The sequence below is a fragment of the Lissotriton helveticus genome, assembly GCF_964261635.1.
Source record: "Lissotriton helveticus chromosome 1_1 unlocalized genomic scaffold, aLisHel1.1 SUPER_1_unloc_15, whole genome shotgun sequence".
NCBI lineage: Eukaryota > Metazoa > Chordata > Amphibia > Caudata > Salamandridae > Lissotriton > Lissotriton helveticus.
Genome location: NW_027611654.1, coordinates 2,181,520 through 2,200,799, shown reverse-complemented (window position 1 = coordinate 2,200,799; position 19,280 = coordinate 2,181,520). Strand labels below are relative to the sequence as shown.

The following is a 19,280-nucleotide window of genomic DNA, read 5'->3' as shown; positions in this document are numbered from 1 at the left end:
GCGGTGTGCGCTCCATTGATGACTAAACACAATATGGCTCCCTTGAGCTTTGGTCCGACGGGCTCTTGGACGATGCACCTGCATGCCGGTTCTGGCATCGAGGCCTTTGACTGTTGTGTGGCGGCCTTCTCTTCCACCCCTAACTATCTTTCTCTACTGATGAGGGAAGTTATCCCGAAACCCGAGACATGTCTCGGGCGATATCCTAAAACCCGGGACATGTATCGGGTCTAGAGATTCATCAGTCCAACAAGTACCGACTTGCACCCACATGGGTGATCCACTAAAGAACTACAAGTACCAGAGTCCCGAGGGGCGATCCGGAGGAGGGGCTAGCGGTGTGCGCTCCATTGATGACTAAACACAATATGGCTCCTTTGAGCTTTGGGCCGACGGGCTCTTGGACGACGCACCTGCGTGCCGGTTCTGGCATCGAGGCCTTTGACTGTTGTGTGGCGGCCTTCTCTTCCACCCCTAACTATCTTTCTCTACTGATGAGGGAAGTTATCCCGAAACCCGAGACATGTCTCGGGCGATATCCTAAAACCCGGGACATGTATCGGGTCTAGAGATTCATCAGTACAACAAGTACCGACTTGCACCCACATGGGTGATCCACTAAAGAACTACAAGTACCAGAGTCCCGAGGGGCGATCCGGAGGAGGGGCTAGCGGTGTGCGCTCCATTGATGATTAAACACAATATGGCTCCCTTGAGCTTTGGGCCAACGGGCTCTTGGACGACGCACCTGCGTGCCGGTTCTGGCATCGAGGCCTTTGACTGTTGTGTGGCGGCCTTCTCTTCCACCCCTAACTATCTTTCTCTACTGATGAGGGAAGTTATCCCGAAACCCGAGACATGTCTCGGGCGATATCCTAAAACCCGGGACATGTATCGGGTCTAGAGATTCATCAGTCCAACAAGTACCGACTTGCACCCACATGGGTGATCCACTAAAGAACTACAAGTACCAGAGTCCCGAGGGGCGATCCGGAGGAGGGGCTAGCGGTGTGTGCTCCATTGATGACTAAACACAATATGGCTCCCTTGAGCTTTGGGCCAACGGGCTCTTGGACGACGCACCTGCGTGCCAGTTCTGGCATCGAGGCCTTTGACTGTTGTGTGGCGGCCTTCTCTTCCACCCCTAACTATATTTCTCTACTGATGAGGGAATTTATCCCGAAACCCGAGACATGTCTCGGGCGATATCCTAAAACCCGGGACATGTATCGGGTCTAGAGATTCATCAGTCCAACAAGTACAGACTTGCACCCACATGGGTGATCCACTAAAGAACTACAAGTACCAGAGTCCCGAGGGGCGATCCGGAGGAGGGGCTAGCGGTGTGCGCTCCATTGATGACTAAACACAATATGGCTCCCTTGAGCTTTGGGCCGACGGGCTCTTGGACGATGCACCTGCATGCCGGTTCTGGCATCGAGGCCTTTGACTGTTGTGTGGCGGCCTTCTCTTCCACCCCTAACTATCTTTCTCTACTGATGAGGGAAGTTATCCCGAAACCCGAGACATGTCTCGGGCGATATCCTAAAACCCGGGACATGTATCGGGTCTAGAGATTCATCAGTCCAACAAGTACCGACTTGCACCCACATGGGTGATCCACTAAAGAACTACAAGTACCAGAGTCCCGAGGGGCGATCCGGAGGAGGGGCTAGCGGTGTGCGCTCCATTGATGACTAAACACAATATGGCTCCTTTGAGCTTTGGGCCGACGGGCTCTTGGACGACGCACCTGCGTGCCGGTTCTGGCATCGAGGCCTTTGACTGTTGTGTGGCGGCCTTCTCTTCCACCCCTAACTATCTTTCTCTACTGATGAGGGAAGTTATCCCGAAACCCGAGACATGTCTCGGGCGATATCCTAAAACCCGGGACATGTATCGGGTCTAGAGATTCATCAGTACAACAAGTACCGACTTGCACCCACATGGGTGATCCACTAAAGAACTACAAGTACCAGAGTCCCGAGGGGCGATCCGGAGGAGGGGCTAGCGGTGTGCGCTCCATTGATGATTAAACACAATATGGCTCCCTTGAGCTTTGGGCCAACGGGCTCTTGGACGACGCACCTGCGTGCCGGTTCTGGCATCGAGGCCTTTGACTGTTGTGTGGCGGCCTTCTCTTCCACCCCTAACTATCTTTCTCTACTGATGAGGGAAGTTATCCCGAAACCCGAGACATGTCTCGGGCGATATCCTAAAACCCGGGACATGTATCGGGTCTAGAGATTCATCAGTCCAACAAGTACCGACTTGCACCCACATGGGTGATCCACTAAAGAACTACAAGTACCAGAGTCCCGAGGGGCGATCCGGAGGAGGGGCTAGCGGTGTACGCTCCATTGATGACTAAACACAATATGGCTCCCTTGAGCTTTGGGCCGACGGGCTCTTGGACGACGCACCTGCGTGCCAGTTCTGGCATCGAGGCCTTTGACTGTTGTGTGGCGGCCTTCTCTTCCACCCCTAACTATATTTCTCTACTGATGAGGGAAGTTATCCCAAAACCCGAGACATGTCTCGGGCGATATCCTAAAACCCGGGACATGTATCGGGTCTAGAGATTCATCAGTCCAACAAGTACCGACTTGCACCCACATGGGTGATCCACTAAAGAACTGCAAGTACCAGAGTCCCGAGGGGCGATCCGGAGGAGGGGCTAGCGGTGTGCGCTCCATTGATGACTAAACACAATATGGCTCCTTTGAGCTTTGGGCCGACGGGCTCTTGGACGACGCACCTGCTTGCCGGTTCTGGCATCGAGGCCTTTGACTGTTGTGTGGCGGCCTTCTCTTCCACCCCTAACTATCTTTCTCTACTGATGAGGGAAGTTATCCCGAAACCCGAGACATGTCTCGGGCGATATCCTAAAACCCGGGACATGTATCGGGTCTAGAGATTCATCAGTCCAACAAGTACCGACTTGCACCCACATGGGTGATCCACTAAAGAACTACAAGTACCAGAGTCCCGAGGGGCGATCCGGAGGAGGGGCTAGCGGTGTGCGCTCCATTGATGACTAAACACAATATGGCTCCCTTGAGCTTTGGGCCGACGGGCTCTTGGACGACGCACCTGCGTGCCGGTTCTGGCATCGAGGCCTTTGACTGTTGTGTGGCGGCCTTCTCTTCCACCCCTAACTATCTTTCTCTACTGATGAGGGAAGTTATCCCGAAACCCGAGACATGTCTCGGGCGATATCCTAAAACCCGGGACATGTATCGGGTCTAGAGATTCATCAGTCCAACAAGTACCGACTTGCACCCACATGGGTGATCCACTAAAGAACTACAAGTACCAGAGTCCCGAGGGGCGATCCGGAGGAGGGGCTAGTGGTGTGCGCTCCATTGATGACTAAACACAATATGGCTCCCTTGAGCTTTGGGCCGACGGGCTCTTGGACGACGCACCTGCGTGCCGGTTCTGGCATCGAGGCCTTTGACTGTTGTGTGGCGGCCTTCTCTTCCACCCCTAACTATCTTTCTCTACTGATGAGGGAAGTTATCCCGAAACCCGAGACATGTCTCGGGCGATATCCTAAAACCCGGGACATGTATCGGGTCTAGAGATTCATCAGTCCAACAAGTACTGACTTGCACCCACATGGGTGATCCACTAAAGAACTACAAGTACCAGAGTCCCGAGGGGCGATCCGGAGGAGGGGCTAGCGGTGTGCGCTCCATTGATGACTAAACACAATATGGCTCCCTTGAGCTTTGGGCCGACGGGCTCTTGGACGACGCACCTGCGTGCCGGTTCTGGCATCGAGGCCTTTGACTGTTGTGTGGCGGCCTTCTCTTCCACCCCTAACTATCTTTCTCTACTGATGAGGGAAGTTATCCCGAAACCCAAGACATGTCTCGGGCGATATCCTAAAACCCGGGACATGTATCGGGTCTAGAGATTCATCAGTCCAACAAGTACCGACTTGCACCCACATGGGTGATCCACTAAAGAACTACAAGTACCAGAGTCCCGAGGGGCGATCCGGAGGAGGGGCTAGCGGTGTGCGCTCCATTGATGACTAAACACAATATGGCTCCCTTGAGCTTTGGGCCGACAGGCTCTTGGACGACGCACCTGCGTGCCGGTTCTGGCATCGAGGCCTTTGACTGTTGTGTGGCGGCCTTCTCTTCCACCCCTAACTATCTTTCTCTAATGATGAGGGAAGTTATCCCGAAACCCGAGACATGTCTCGGGCGATATCCTAAAACCCGGGACATGTATCGGGTCTAGAGATTCATCAGTCCAACAAGTACCGACTTGCACCCACATTGGTGATCCACTAAAGAACTACAAGTACCAGAGTCCCGAGGGGCGATCCGGAGGAGGGGCTAGCGGTGTGCGCTCCATTGAAGACTAAACACAATATGGCTCCCTTGAGCTTTGGGCCGACGGGCTCTTGGACGACGCACCTGCGTGCCGGTTCTGGCATTGAGGCCTTTGACTGTTGTGTGGCGGCCTTCTCTTCCACCCCTAACTATCTTTCTCTACTGATGAGGGAAGTTATCCCGAAACCCGAGACATGTCTCGGGCGATATCCTAAAACCCGGGACATGTATCGGGTCTAGAGATTCATCAGTCCAACAAGTACCGACTTGCACCCACATGGGTGATCCACTAAAGAACTACAAGTACCAGAGTCCCGAGGGGCGATCCGGAGGAGGGGCTAGTGGTGTGCGCTCTATTGATGACTAAACACAATATGGCTCCCTTGAGCTTTGGGCCGACGGGCTCTTGGACGACGCACCTGCGTGCCGGTTCTGGCATCGAGGCCTTTGACTGTTGTGTGGCGGCCTTCTCTTCCACCCCTAACTATCTTTCTCCACTGATGAGGGAAGTTATCCCGAAACCCGAGACATGTCTCGGGCGATATCCTAAAACCCGGGACATGTATCGGGTCTAGAGATTCATCAGTCCAACAAGTACCGACTTGCACCCACATGGGTGATCCACTAAAGAACTACAAGTACCAGAGTCCCGAGGGGCGATCCGGAGGAGGGGCTAGCGGTGTGCGCTCCATTGATGACTAAACACAATATGGCTCCCTTGAGCTTTGGGCCGACGGGCTCTTGGACGACGCACCTGCGTGCCGGTTCTGGCATCGAGGCCTTTGACTGTTGTGTGGCGGCCTTCTCTTCCACCCCTAACTATCTTTCTCTACTGATGAGGGAAGTTATCCCGAAACCCGAGACATGTCTCGGGCGATATCCTAAAACCCGGGACATGTATCGGGTCTAGAGATTCATCAGTCCAACAAGTACCGACTTGCACCCACATGGGTGATCCACTAAAGAACTACAAGTACCAGAGTCCCGAGGGGCGATCCGGAGGAGGGGCTAGCGGTGTGCGCTCCATTGATGACTAAACACAATATGGCTCCCTTGAGCTTTGGGCCGACGGGCTCTTGGACGACGCACCTGCGTGCCGGTTCTGGCATCGAGGCCTTTGACTGTTGTGTGGCGGCCTTCTCTTCCACCCCTAACTATCTTTCTCTACTGATGAGGGAAGTTATCTCGAAACCCGAGACATGTCTCGGGCGATATCCTAAAACCCGGGACATGTATCGGGTCTAGAGATTCATCAGTCCAACAAGTACCGACTTGCACCCACATGGGTGATCCACTAAAGAACTACAAGTACCAGAGTCCCGAGGGGCGATCCGGAGGAGGGGCTAGTGGTGTACGCTCCATTGATGACTAAACACAATATGGCTCCCTTGAGCTTTGGGCCGACGGGCTCTTGGACGACGCACCTGCGTGCCAGTTCTGGCATCGAGGCCTTTGACTGTTGTGTGGCGGCCTTCTCTTCCACCCCTAACTATATTTCTCTACTGATGAGGGAAGTTATCCCAAAACCCGAGACATGTCTCGGGCGATATCCTAAAACCCGGGACATGTATCGGGTCTAGAGATTCATCAGTCCAACAAGTACCGACTTGCACCCACATGGGTGATCCACTAAAGAACTACAAGTACCAGAGTCCCGAGGGGCGATCCGGAGGAGGGGCTAGTGGTGTGCGCTCTATTGATGACTAAACACAATATGGCTCCCTTGAGCTTTGGGCCGACGGGCTCTTGGACGACGCACCTGCGTGCCGGTTCTGGCATCGAGGCCTTTGACTGTTGTGTGGCGGCCTTCTCTTCCACCCCTAACTATCTTTCTCCACTGATGAGGGAAGTTATCCCGAAACCCGAGACATGTCTCGGGCGATATCCTAAAACCCGGGACATGTATCGGGTCTAGAGATTCATCAGTCCAACAAGTACCGACTTGCACCCACATGGGTGATCCACTAAAGAACTACAAGTACCAGAGTCCCGAGGGGCGATCCGGAGGAGGGGCTAGCGGTGTGCGCTCCATTGATGACTAAACACAATATGGCTCCCTTGAGCTTTGGGCCGACGGGCTCTTGGACGACGCACCTGCGTGCCGGTTCTGGCATCGAGGCCTTTGACTGTTGTGTGGCGGCCTTCTCTTCCACCCCTAACTATCTTTCTCTACTGATGAGGGAAGTTATCCCGAAACCCGAGACATGTCTCGGGCGATATCCTAAAACCCGGGACATGTATCGGGTCTAGAGATTCATCAGTCCAACAAGTACCGACTTGCACCCACATGGGTGATCCACTAAAGAACTACAAGTACCAGAGTCCCGAGGGGCGATCCGGAGGAGGGGCTAGCGGTGTGCGCTCCATTGATGACTAAACACAATATGGCTCCCTTGAGCTTTGGGCCGACGGGCTCTTGGACGACGCACCTGCGTGCCGGTTCTGGCATCGAGGCCTTTGACTGTTGTGTGGCGGCCTTCTCTTCCACCCCTAACTATCTTTCTCTACTGATGAGGGAAGTTATCTCGAAACCCGAGACATGTCTCGGGCGATATCCTAAAACCCGGGACATGTATCGGGTCTAGAGATTCATCAGTCCAACAAGTACCGACTTGCACCCACATGGGTGATCCACTAAAGAACTACAAGTACCAGAGTCCAGAGGGGCGATCCGGAGGAGGGGCTAGTGGTGTACGCTCCATTGATGACTAAACACAATATGGCTCCCTTGAGCTTTGGGCCGACGGGCTCTTGGACGACGCACCTGCGTGCCAGTTCTGGCATCGAGGCCTTTGACTGTTGTGTGGCGGCCTTCTCTTCCACCCCTAACTATATTTCTCTACTGATGAGGGAAGTTATCCCAAAACCCGAGACATGTCTCGGGCGATATCCTAAAACCCGGGACATGTATCGGGTCTAGAGATTCATCAGTCCAACAAGTACCGACTTGCACCCACATGGGTGATCCACTAAAGAACTGCAAGTACCAGAGTCCCGAGGGGCGATCCGGAGGAGGGGCTAGCGGTGTGCGCTCCATTGATGACTAAACACAATATGGCTCCTTTGAGCTTTGGGCCGACGGGCTCTTGGACGACGCACCTGCTTGCCGGTTCTGGCATCGAGGCCTTTGACTGTTGTGTGGCGGCCTTCTCTTCCACCCCTAACTATCTTTCTCTACTGATGAGGGAAGTTATCCCGAAACCCGAGACATGTCTCGGGCGATATCCTAAAACCCGGGACATGTATCGGGTCTAGAGATTCATCAGTCCAACAAGTACCGACTTGCACCCACATGGGAGATCCACTAAAGAACTACAAGTACCAGAGTCCCGAGGGGCGATCCGGAGGAGGGGCTAGCGGTGTGCGCTCCATTGATGACTAAACACAATATGGCTCCCTTGAGCTTTGGGCCGACGGGCTCTTGGACGACGCACCTGCGTGCCGGTTCTGGCATCGAGGCCTTTGACTGTTGTGTGGCGGCCTTCTCTTCCACCCCTAACTATCTTTCTCTACTGATGAGGGAAGTTATCCCGAAACCCGAGACATGTCTCGGGCGATATCCTAAAACCTGGGACATGTATCGGGTCTAGAGATTCATCAGTCCAACAAGTACCGACTTGCACCCACATGGGTGATCCACTAAAGAACTACAAGTACCAGAGTCCCGAGGGGCGATCCGGAGGAGGGGCTAGCGGTGTGCGCTCCATTGATGACTAAACACAATATGGCTCCCTTGAGCTTTGGGCCGACGGGCTCTTGGACGACGCACCTGGATGTATGACGTTACAACGCATACTTTTACAACGACTACCATTACAACGAATTTTTTACAACGCAAAAACTTTTACAACGCATACCATTACAACACAAGTACCTTTACAACGCATACCATTACAACGTAAATATTGGTAAGTATATAATATTTTTTTTAATATAAATTATTTTAAATTATTAAAATATAATTACATTTTATTTAATTTTATTTAATTAATTTAATTTAAATATAATTTTAATTTATTTTTACAAATTAACCCTGTACCCCAAAAACCCAAAACTGACCCTGAACCCTAAAAATATATTTTTTAATTTAAATTAATTTAAATTATTAAAATATAATTAATTTTTATTTAATTACATTTAATTAATTTAATTTAAATATCATTTTATTTTATTTTTACAAATTAACCCTGTACCCCAAAAACCCAAAACTGTCCCTGAACCCTAAAAATACCCCTTTACCCAAAAACTGAAAACTGACCCTGAACCCTAAAAATACCCCTTTACCCAAAAACTGAAAACTGACCCTGAACCCTAAAAATACCCCTTTACCCAAAAACTGAAAACTGACCCTGAACCCTAAAAATACCCCTTTACCCCAAAACTGAAAACTGACCCTGAACCCTAAAAATACCCCTTTACCCAAAAACTGAAAACTGACCCTGAACCCTAAAAATACCCCTTTACCCAAAAACTAAAAACTGACCCTGAACCCTAAAAATACCCCTTTACCCAAAAACTAAAAACTGACCCTGAACCCTAAAAATACCCCTTTACCCAAAAACTGAAAACTGACCCTGAACTCTAAAAATACCCCTTTACCCAAAAACTGAAAACTGACCCTGAACCCTAAAAATACCCCTTTATCCAAAAATTGAAAACTCACCCTGAACCATAAAAATACCCCTTTACCCAAAAACTGAAAACTGACCCTGAACCCTAAAAATACCCCTTTACCCAAAAACTGAAAACTTACCCTGAACTCTAAAAATACCCCTTTACCCAAAAACTGAAAACTGACCCTGAACCCTAAAAATACCCCTTTACCCAAAAACCCAAACATATAATATTTTAAAAATAATTATATACTTACCAATACTTACGTTGTAATGGTATGCGTTGTAAAGGTACTTGTGTTGTAAAATCCTGCGTTGTAATGGTATGCGTTGTAAAAGTTTTTGCGTTGTAAAAGTTTCGTTGTAATGGTAGTTCGTTGTAAAAGTTGTGTTGTAATGGTTGTTTCCCGACGCACCTGCGTGCCGGTTCTGGCATCGAGGCCTTTGACTGTTGTGTGGCGGCCTTCTCTTCCACCCCTAACTATCTTTCTCTAATGATGAGGGAAGTTATCCCGAAACCTGAGACATGTCTCGGGCGATATCCTAAAACCCGGGACATGTATCGGGTCTAGAGATTCATCAGTCCAACAAGTACCGACTTGCACCCACATGGGTGATCCACTAAAGAACTACAAGTACCAGAGTCCCGAGGGGCGATACGGAGGAGGGGCTAGCGGTGTGCGCTCCATTGATGACTAAACACAATATGGCTCCCTTGAGCTTTGGGCCGACGGGCTCTTGGACGACGCACCTGCGTGCCGGTTCTGGCATCGAGACCTTGACTGTTGTGTGGCGGCCTTCTCTTCCACCCCTAACTATCTTTCTCTACTGATGAGGGAAGTTATCCCGAAACCCGAGACATGTCTCGGGCGATATCCTAAAACCCGGGACATGTATCGGGTCTAGAGATTCATCAGTCCAACAAGTACCGACTTGCACCCACATGGGTGATCCACTAAAGAACTACAAGTACCAGAGTCTCGAGGGGCGATCCGGAGGAGGGGCTAGCGGTGTGCGCTCCATTGATGACTAAACTCCGAATCAGCACTCACCACAAAGATTACAGACATACCATCGTCTGGTACTCCAAACTGCGTCTGATGACGCCGGAGCGCTGCCCAACTATGCTGAGCTATGTCAATATCACCCATGAGGACATAGGGAAGAAAAACAATTTATATAAATTGCAGTACAACAAAGGGTAGTAATTCAAAATGTGAACCTTTTCATAAATCTCATGCTTGAATTAACCTATAACACATTCGTATAGGTAGGTTAATCCGTCACGCCTGTTAACCGGAAAAGGTGTTGAGGGTATTGGGGACAGATACGAGCATTAATCAAGACTTTGGGCGCCATGTTACGGGAATTCAGCTCATGCACAGAACTATGCGCAGGAAACCAGGACCTCAGTGAATTGTGGTGTACCAAAATCCACCTCAGTGCCCAGAACCCCTATCCGACTAGCAACAGTGTCTCATTCATTCTCCGTACTAAAGCGAAGCTACCAATGAACAAGCGACTTTGGGACCTCTCAGGAATAGTGGGAATCAAGAACACTCTTTTGTTTTTATTCTCATAAATGTCCACAACGTGAGCAATCAGAGACACTGTATAGTTTAAATGTTTATTTCAACTACGTGCTCTAAGATGCAGTATCTTTGCTAACATAAGTAAAAAGATGCATAAAATCAATACAATCAACATTGTTACAATTCCATAAAATACAAAGGGAGAAATCATATTATAATGAGAGTGGAACCAGGTCTATAGCGCCTTGTGTACCACCCTCCCCTTAATAGGAGCTAGGTATTATAATAATAGAAGATCTCTAGGTGAAAACCGGGAACCCCATACCTCCAAAGTCAGGTGAAGTGAATCCCATCCCAGATCAGCACAGCTCTTTGTCGATTGAAAGGTTTTTTCCAAGTGCTAGACTCATGCATGCAGTTCAATATTAAAAGCACCTGAGTTTCAGAAATGAGCAGCTGTGTTTGTGTTGTGTCTAGAGCGTGGGCCGATCAACCTGCATCAACAGCATACATTGTTATTTTAACCTTGAACACTTTGTGCAGACTTGAGATCGCAGTATGAGTCTAGAGATATGAAAAACAGACCGTTCTCATGTGAAGGAAAAGCAAGCAGTTTGTCTTTATAAAAACAGAGACATGTAGTGTCATGTGCAAAAGCAGCAAAATGGTGTTTTTGCAACTAACTCACTTATGCTAATATAGCAATGTGTGCAGGCAGAATCGTATTTATCCCTACACTTCTACAGGTAGCATGAACAGGAACACTTGGATGTTTTTCTTTGTAACTCTTCATCGCCAAATAAAAACCACCAGTGTTTCTTTTCTTTTATTCCACATTGAGCTAGTCTCCCAGTGGATTTCCTGTTATATCACGTTGTTTTTTCTATGTGTGCCGAAGTGAACAATCACTGGGAACAGACACTTTTAATATTCTACAAATCATTGGTTTTCTTCTTTTCTTCTAGTCGAGTCTTCATTCATCTGGTATTTGAATATCCCACATAATTATATACTTGTTCCTGTGATTCCTTCATCTCACATTAACTGCACTGTTCTGCTCCTGTCTATGTCCTCAGATGAGTCAATATTATTGTTAATGTTCTTAAGTTCTTTTTGAATTCACTGCATCTCTAGGATTAATTCTAAGTGAGTTAAATGAAGGTGTGTGTTCGCTGAGGCTATGTAGGATCAGAAATTGACAAAATCTTGGCACACTTTTAGTGCAATTGTAAGGTTTACCCCAGGTGTGTTCGCAATTGACAAAATCACTTCTAACATTCATTGCAATGCTCATTTTTACTCTGTGTGTGTTAGTTGATGTATCCGTAGGTTTAATAACTGACTGAAGATATTCACACATTCACTGCACCTGAAAGGATTTTTCTCTGTGTGCATTAACTGATGAATCCGTAATGCGAAAGATTTCCTAAAGGTACTTCTACACTCACTACAGTTGTATGGTATTTACAGAGTGAGTGCAAGCTGATGTCTGCATAGGCTTGATAATTGACTACATTTCTTCAGACATTCATTGCACTTGAAGGCTTTTCTTCTGCGTGTGTTCGCTGATGCCTGTTTAGGATTGATAATGGACTACAGCTTTTCAAACATTCATGGCATTTAAAAGATTTGTTTCCCCTTTGTGAGCTCGCTGATGATTTCTTAATGCTGAAGAGTAAGTAAAACTACTTCCACATTCACTGCAATTGTATGGTTTTTCCCCAGTGTGTATTCGCTGATGTCTGCGGAGGTTTGATTGTACCCTAAAACTACTTCCACATTCACTGCAATTGTATGGTTTTTCCCCAGTGTGTTTTCGCTGATGTCTGCGGAGGTTTGTTAACTGACTGAAGCTCTTAACACATTCACTGCACTGGTATGGTTTTTCCCCTGTGTGTGTTCGCTGATGTGTTTGGAGTTCTGCTAACGTACTGAAACTCTTCACACATTCATTGCAATGGTAGTGTTTTTCCCCTGTGTGTGTTCTCTGATGTGTGTGGAGGCTTGATTGTACCCTAAAACTACTTCCACATTCACTGCAATTGTATGTTTTTTCCCCAGTGTGTATTCGCTGATGTCTCCGGAGGTCTGTTAACTGACTAAAGCTCTTTACACATTCACTGCACTGGTATAGTTTTTCCCCTGTGTGTGTTTTCTGATGTGTGTGGAGGTGTGATAGTACCCTAAAACTACTTCCACATTCACTGCAATTGTATGGTTTTTCCCCAGTGTGTATTCGCTGATGTCTCTGGAGGCCTGTTAACTGACTGAAGCTCTTTACACATTCACTGCACTGGTATGGTTTTTCCCCTGTGTGTATTCTCTGATGTGTGTGGAGGTGTGCAATTTGATTGAAGCTCTTTACACATTCCTTGCAATGATATGGTTTTTCCCCTGTGTGTATTCGCTGATGTGTTTGGAGATGTGATAACCGACTGAAGCTCTTCACACATTCAGTGCAATGGTATGGTTTTTCCCCTGTTTGTATTTGCTGATGCTCTTTTATGGTTTCTAATTGGCTAAAGTTCTTGACATATTCAGTGGAATTGCACGATTTTTCTCCTGACCGTGTTTCCTGAAGGGTCAGCATAGTTAATAAACTACTTGCATTATTTTCACATTCCCTGTATGTGTGTTATATTTTGGACGCGTGTTTTCCGATTTAACAATAAAATACAAGACTCACTAAATACCTGCCACATTCATAATATCAGTAAGGCTTCCTTGTGGGTGATTGCATCTTTAGATTGGATAATGGCTTTGCCTGCTTGCGGGTAAAGCTTAATCTTCCTTCCGCTAGGTGCAAATTGGGACAATACTCTGTACTTCAGAGAGCAGATCTCCGCTTTCCTTTAGCCTTCAGTTGTTAGGCTCCATTTCATTGTGCTTTTCCCTGGTGCCTGCGGTTTGGCTAGAAAGTGTTTGCAATACACCTAGAGCACTGAATGCTGGTCTGTTGCCAGTTTAGATAGCGAAGCACTGCTCTAGCCATATCATGATGGTGTAGCGACTCGTAATGTGTACAGCTACTCCAAAGAGTGTCCCGGGGCAAAGCACAGGTCAGAAAAGAAAGCAAATCTGTTTGTTTTCAACATGGACAAAAAGCCAAGTTTTCAACCTTTTTTAAACATTTTCATGTTGCTAACAACTCAAAGCTGAAGAGGGAGTTTTTTCCAAGCTATGGACCCCAAATAGACACGAGACCTTCCTCCAACTCTCATACCGGCCTCATGATCAAAGCTGGTGTTGGACGCTTGTTTATACAGCAGGTGGTTTGTCAGTTTTGTTGCCTTAATTTTGTTGAGGTCATTTCTTCGTCTTGGGGTATCGAGGTGCAGATCTCAGACTCGGACACTCACTGAATTGCCTTTGACTGCTTCTTCCTGGATCTGTCCTCTGCCTCTGATTGCACTGATGTTTTTGGAGCTCCTTATTTTTGATAATTTTTGCAGGTTTGATGTGTTATCTTCATTATTCCTAATCAATCCGTGCATTTAAGGCTTATTCTCTGTTGGATGTAAAGAAATGCAATATTACTAAATGCAAATGTAATAGAATGTGAATACACACTATTTAACCAGCTGTAGAAGACATCTCTTCTCTACCATATTTGAAATTTAGTAAGGAACATTTTACCATTCATGGATATTTTATTAAAACTGTGGTTGAACATGTCACATCTTATTTACTTCTGAAAAGGCAGTGATTTACTATTATTCACAGAGTAACTTACTAAAGAAAGGGCAGCCACAGAGCACTCGTGCTACAGGTACAGTTTTGGGTAGATACACATGGACAAGATTTCATTTAAACAGAACAGATTGTGGAAAAAGAGAGGAATCAGGAAGCGCTGCCGTTAATTTAGTTTCAGGAAGTATCTACCAAAGGTAGCTCTTCAGGAAGTGTATAACAAAGGTAACTCTTCAGGAAGTATTTACCCAAGGTAACTCTTCAGGAAGTATTTAACCAAGGTAACTCTTCAGGAAGTGTATAACAAAGGTAACTCTTCAGGAAGTATTTAACCAAGGTAACTCTTCAGGAAGTGTACAACAAGGGTAACTCTTCAGGAAGTATTCAACCAAGGAAACTCTTCAGGAAGTGTACAACAAAGGTAACTCTTCAGGAAGTATTTAACCAAGGTAACTCTTCAGGAAGTGTATAACAAAGATAACTCTTCAGGAAGTATTTAACCAAGGTAACTCTTCAGGAAGTGTACAACAAAGGTAACTCTTCAGGAAGTATTCGACCAAGGAAACTCTTCAGGAAGTACACATGAAAAAGGTAATTCTTTAGGAAGTATAGATGACAAAGGTAACTCCAGACACCTTCTTCCACAATTCTTTCATGTTCACACTGGATCAGCTCAAATGCCAACTCCCGCCTTTACCTTGCAGCTCATTAAGGGCCTTACTACGAGTGCGGCGGCCCTCATGATCGCCATACTCACATGGCGGTCCAACTGCCACCATCCTGGCGGTCTGACCGCCGTATTATGAGTGTGGTGGTGAGACCTCCACAAGACCACCACCCCCCCAGGATCAAGGATCCCGCTGTGGAGGCGGTCTGCAAACACCCTGAATATGTTGGCAGTGCCAATGCCGACATCGCCGAGCATATTACGGTCTGCATATCCACCGTCCTTTTCATGGTGGGGATCCCACCATGAAAAGGATAAAGGACATGCAGGTAAGGGGGCCCTAACAGGGCCCGGCCGATTCTGCTCCTGGGGTTGCATGCGGGGGGCACGTGTTGTGCCACCCCATGGAATTGAACCTTGTTCCTGCACAGTGTGGCATGCATGACATGGTAAAGGAACGTGCTGCAGGCACTCTTAAGGTGGTGGTATGATGTTTAGGCTCTCTAATGAGCCTAATACAGCCGCCGCGAGACCGCTGCTGCACCGCCCACCCACCCTGGATTTAGGTCATAATCCGGCGGCGGGCTCTCAATGGGCTTGGGAGTCTGCCTGGTACCTTCGCAGTGGTAGTCTCATTGGAAGACCGCCACACTCGTAATAAAGCCCTAAGTCACCTTCAACACATTTTACAGCGCTCCTAGTTCAAGCATTTCTAGATCCTTCTAACCTGGAAGACTGGAGCATTATCCTGAGTTGAGGTGGATTTTCTATCAGCGTAATATATACCCATCTCCCTTGAACTATTGACTGATTCTGCCCTGAAAGACAACTTAAAAAGTGAGTCTTTAGTTCTTCCAAAAGTAGGTAAAGTTAAGATCCTGTTGTATTTCAATCAGCAGATCCTTTCAGGGCTTTCTGTGAAACAGAATGGGGGGCTGATTGCAAAGGCCCGTCTTTATATTGCGCACACAGATATGGCAAACAAACATTAAATCATGACATTTATTATTCAACGATGTTAGACCTGGCACCTTGGCGTGAGTTTCCCTTCCACTTTTTGCTGTTGTGCCTCAAATGTTTTGCTGGTGTCCGCTACTCAGGGCACTGCGCCACGGCCAACCCGTGCCGCAGTGCAAGTGCTCCCTACTGTAAAGTGTACATGTGATTGATGTCCATGATTGGTTCATTGGATTTACTGTTAGTCCCTAGTAAAGTGCACCAGGAGTGCCAGGGCTTGTGAATGCCAATACTGCTAGTGGGCCTGCAGCGCTGGTTGCGCCACCCACAGAAGCAGCCTTAAAATGTGTCTAGGGTCTGCCATTGCAGAACCTGCGTGCAGTCTGGTACTGTCATGCTAGCTGGGCAAGTGCACACACTTGCCAGCCCCTGAACCTTCCCTTAACTTCATATTAGTCACCCCTATGGTAGGCCTGAGGGCAGGGTGCATTGTAGTGTAAGGTAGAACATGCCCTGATGTGTGTGGCATGTTCTAATAGTGAATTACTGCCAAATTCGTTTTTCACTATTGTAAGGCTACCAGTTCCCTTCTAGACCAGATGGGCTGCTGGAATTATTACACTCTATAATCCCAGCAGGCTCAGGGGACATGGTAGAAATTAATGTTTAGTATGCCTGAACTCAGAATAATAGAATACTTCTTTTAGTAAAGTGTATTTTAATATCCTGTGTTTGCAAATGCTACTTTTAGAAAGTTAGCATTTGCTTGCCTAACCATTTCAGCCCGCCTCTGCTTGGATGTGGATCTGACTGTCTGGTGTGTGTGAGTGACAGGGCTGGGAGTTGACAGGTAGTGATTAGCAGGAGGACCCCTTAGTGGGTGGTGGGAGTTTCCCCTGAATGATGCATCAGGCTGTGCCCCTGCCTCCACAATGCTGGCTCCGCCCTCCTGGGGAGCGACTGATGACTCAGCCTGCACCTGGCCCAGGAAGGACCGAAGCTTGTCAACAAAGTGCTCAGGCCACTCCTGTCCTCACAATGCCGGCTCCGCCCCCCTGGGGAGCGGCTGATGTGCCTGCCCTCACACTGTATGCAGAAGCCAGAAGTACCCACAACAAGTGCTCAGAGACTGGAGCAGTTATGCAGAGGCCCCCCTGGCTTGCTAGAACAAAAGAAACTGGGTATAAAAGAAGGAGCCCTGCTCCTTGTAAATTAGATCCTGTTTGTGCTACAAGAGAAACTCTGCCCGAAGAGAAGGACCTGGAAGGACTACAAGGAGGAGTGCTGACTCTGGCCTGTGTCTGGTGCCTTGCTGCCAAAGGAGAGGAAGAGAAAAGACTACAAGAGACTTTTGCTTTTTATTTTTACTTTGTGCCAAACTCTGCTGAAAAGATCTCCAAGGGCTTGCCTGTGAACTTGCCCCCTGACCAGCGCTCCAGGAACAGTGAGCGCTACCCCCTGACTAAGGCATCTGCTGTGTGTGCTGCTTATCGCTGCAGCGCGGATTGAGGAGGACAAGGGCATCTACCCCCCTGCACACCGTGACCGTGGGTTCAGCCAGCCGCCCTAGCATCGTGAGGCCCAGCCGCCGCTGGCCCGAGCACCGCGACGGCGTCTGCCTTTCGCCCCACGAGAACAAAGTAACGGAGGACCCGTCCGGTCCAAGCATCGAGGTCTACTGGGCTCAAGCGCCGTAGACTCCCCCGCAAATACGGACTGCCGCCCTTCTGTCCTCCCCCACTATCAGCGTCCTGCCCGACTGCCCCGCTGAAAGGGCATCACCGCGACCGGCACTTTGGCTGGGTACGTCCCGCACTTGGGGACCGTACTGCCACTGCGCCACACCCAGCCGCCGCCGTCAGGACTGAAGAGAAGACTGAGTGAAGGACCTGTGACCCCATCGAGCACCGCCGCCCCCGGGTGACCCGTGACCTGCTGCCTCGAGCCGCAGCTCGCCTCGCCCGTCAAGGAAGCAACGCGACGTGGGACAGCTTCCCCCTGCAGCCGTCCTCTTCGAAGATCCCCACAAGAAGTTCAAGGTACTGTCTTTTGCCCTTCACGGTGCGAGCGTCCTGCAACCCGAGCTCGCACCGCGCTGACTGATCTCCGGCACCCCGGGAGCCTCGCAGCTGCTGTCTGCTGGCAGCGCGAGCCGCCCTTGAATCAGAGGCTCGCTCTGCTCTTGGCCCCCGAGGCCCCGCCTGACGCTTCCTGTGGCCCGCGGCATCCTCTCCCCGAGTCGAGCCCCCGAAGGGTGACTCCTTCCTAGAGCGGAGACCGCGGGAAGCGCTCTAAGACACTTGAACCTTCTTAAAGCTGGGCAGAAGGCCCAAAAGAGTGCGTTTATTTAAGAACTGTGACTACTGATAAAGATAACTGGAACCTGCCTACAAGAAAGTAACCAAGACTGTATTTACAAGCCTGCTTGAAACTTATATAAAAGATATATATTTTTACAAATACAGTTTGGTGTCATTGTGTGGTGGGTTGGTGGTGATGGTGTAATGTTGCAAATGTTTAACCCTATATGCCCCAGAGATTAGCCTAAGACTGCTTAAGCCACACTACCAAGAGGGTAAGCAGAGGTTGTCTTGAAGGTAACCCTCAGCCCTGACGGGGAAGAGAGAGTCCCTGCTTGTCGCCAGTGCTGCACTGCGCCAACTAGAGACTCCCCCTTCCTACATTGGACGCAGCGGTGAGGATTCGCGAATTTACATTTGCAGTGTTTTACCTTAGCTACTGACCATTGCATAAGTGATTACAGTCCAGTAACTTAGCCACAGACTTTTTGATTTTTAATTTTGCTAAAGAAGAAGATCCCTAGTGTTGCAAGCATGCCTGGCACAAACAGCATTGATGGAGGAGAGTCCATAGCCTCTGGTGCGCAGGAGCTAGAATGGGATGCATCAAAGCTGGATGACTACACAAAGAAGCAACTGAGTTTTTTTTGCAGGAAACTCAAGGTTCCACACGCAGGGTGCAAAAACAAACCTGAGTTCTACAAAGCCCTGAAGGCCTGGATGGAATCTAGGAAGGCACCTGAGGATCAGGGTGCACCTGTGGATCCTGTGAGTCTGGAAAAACCAGACAGCGTCATTAGCTTTGGCAGAGGCCTGTCGCCAGAGGAGCTGGCAGACAGACAGGCAACCAGGGATCATGAGATAAAGCTGGCAGAATTGAATTTAAAGGGCCAAATGGAGCTTGAAAGCAAAAGAATGGCTCTGGAAGAGCGAAAACTCCAATTGGAGTATGATGTGAAAATGAGGGAGATGAGTCTAAAAGAGAAAACCTTGGATCATCCTCCCTCTGGTGGCAGCGCAACGCCGGTGCAGGTAGAGTCAAGAGTGCACATCCCCAAAGATGTAGTTAAAGAGTTCTTTAAGGGGGATGACATAGGACAGTGGTTTAGGGCATATGAGGTAGCCATGTTTTCCCACCGGGTCCCTGAGAAGGATTGGGGAGCGGGGTTATG

General features: G+C 48.6%; 2 protein-coding genes across 6 annotated transcripts in view; one reads left to right on the top strand and one right to left on the bottom strand.

Moving 5' to 3' along the window:
• Nucleotides 1-19,280, top strand: part of LOC144805587 (uncharacterized) — a 436,700-nt gene that overhangs the window by 185,392 nt on the left and 232,028 nt on the right. The window lies entirely within an intron of this gene.
• The window catches only part of LOC144805586 (uncharacterized), a 32,966-nt gene continuing 24,261 nt past the window's right edge, over nt 10,576-19,280 (bottom strand). Inside the window, exon 2 of the mRNA XM_078672110.1 lies at nt 10,576-14,002. Coding sequence (XP_078528236.1) covers nt 12,098-13,084 — 987 coding nt within the window. The 5' untranslated portion in view covers nt 13,085-14,002 and the 3' untranslated portion in view covers nt 10,576-12,097. The remainder of the gene's footprint in view (nt 14,003-19,280) is intronic.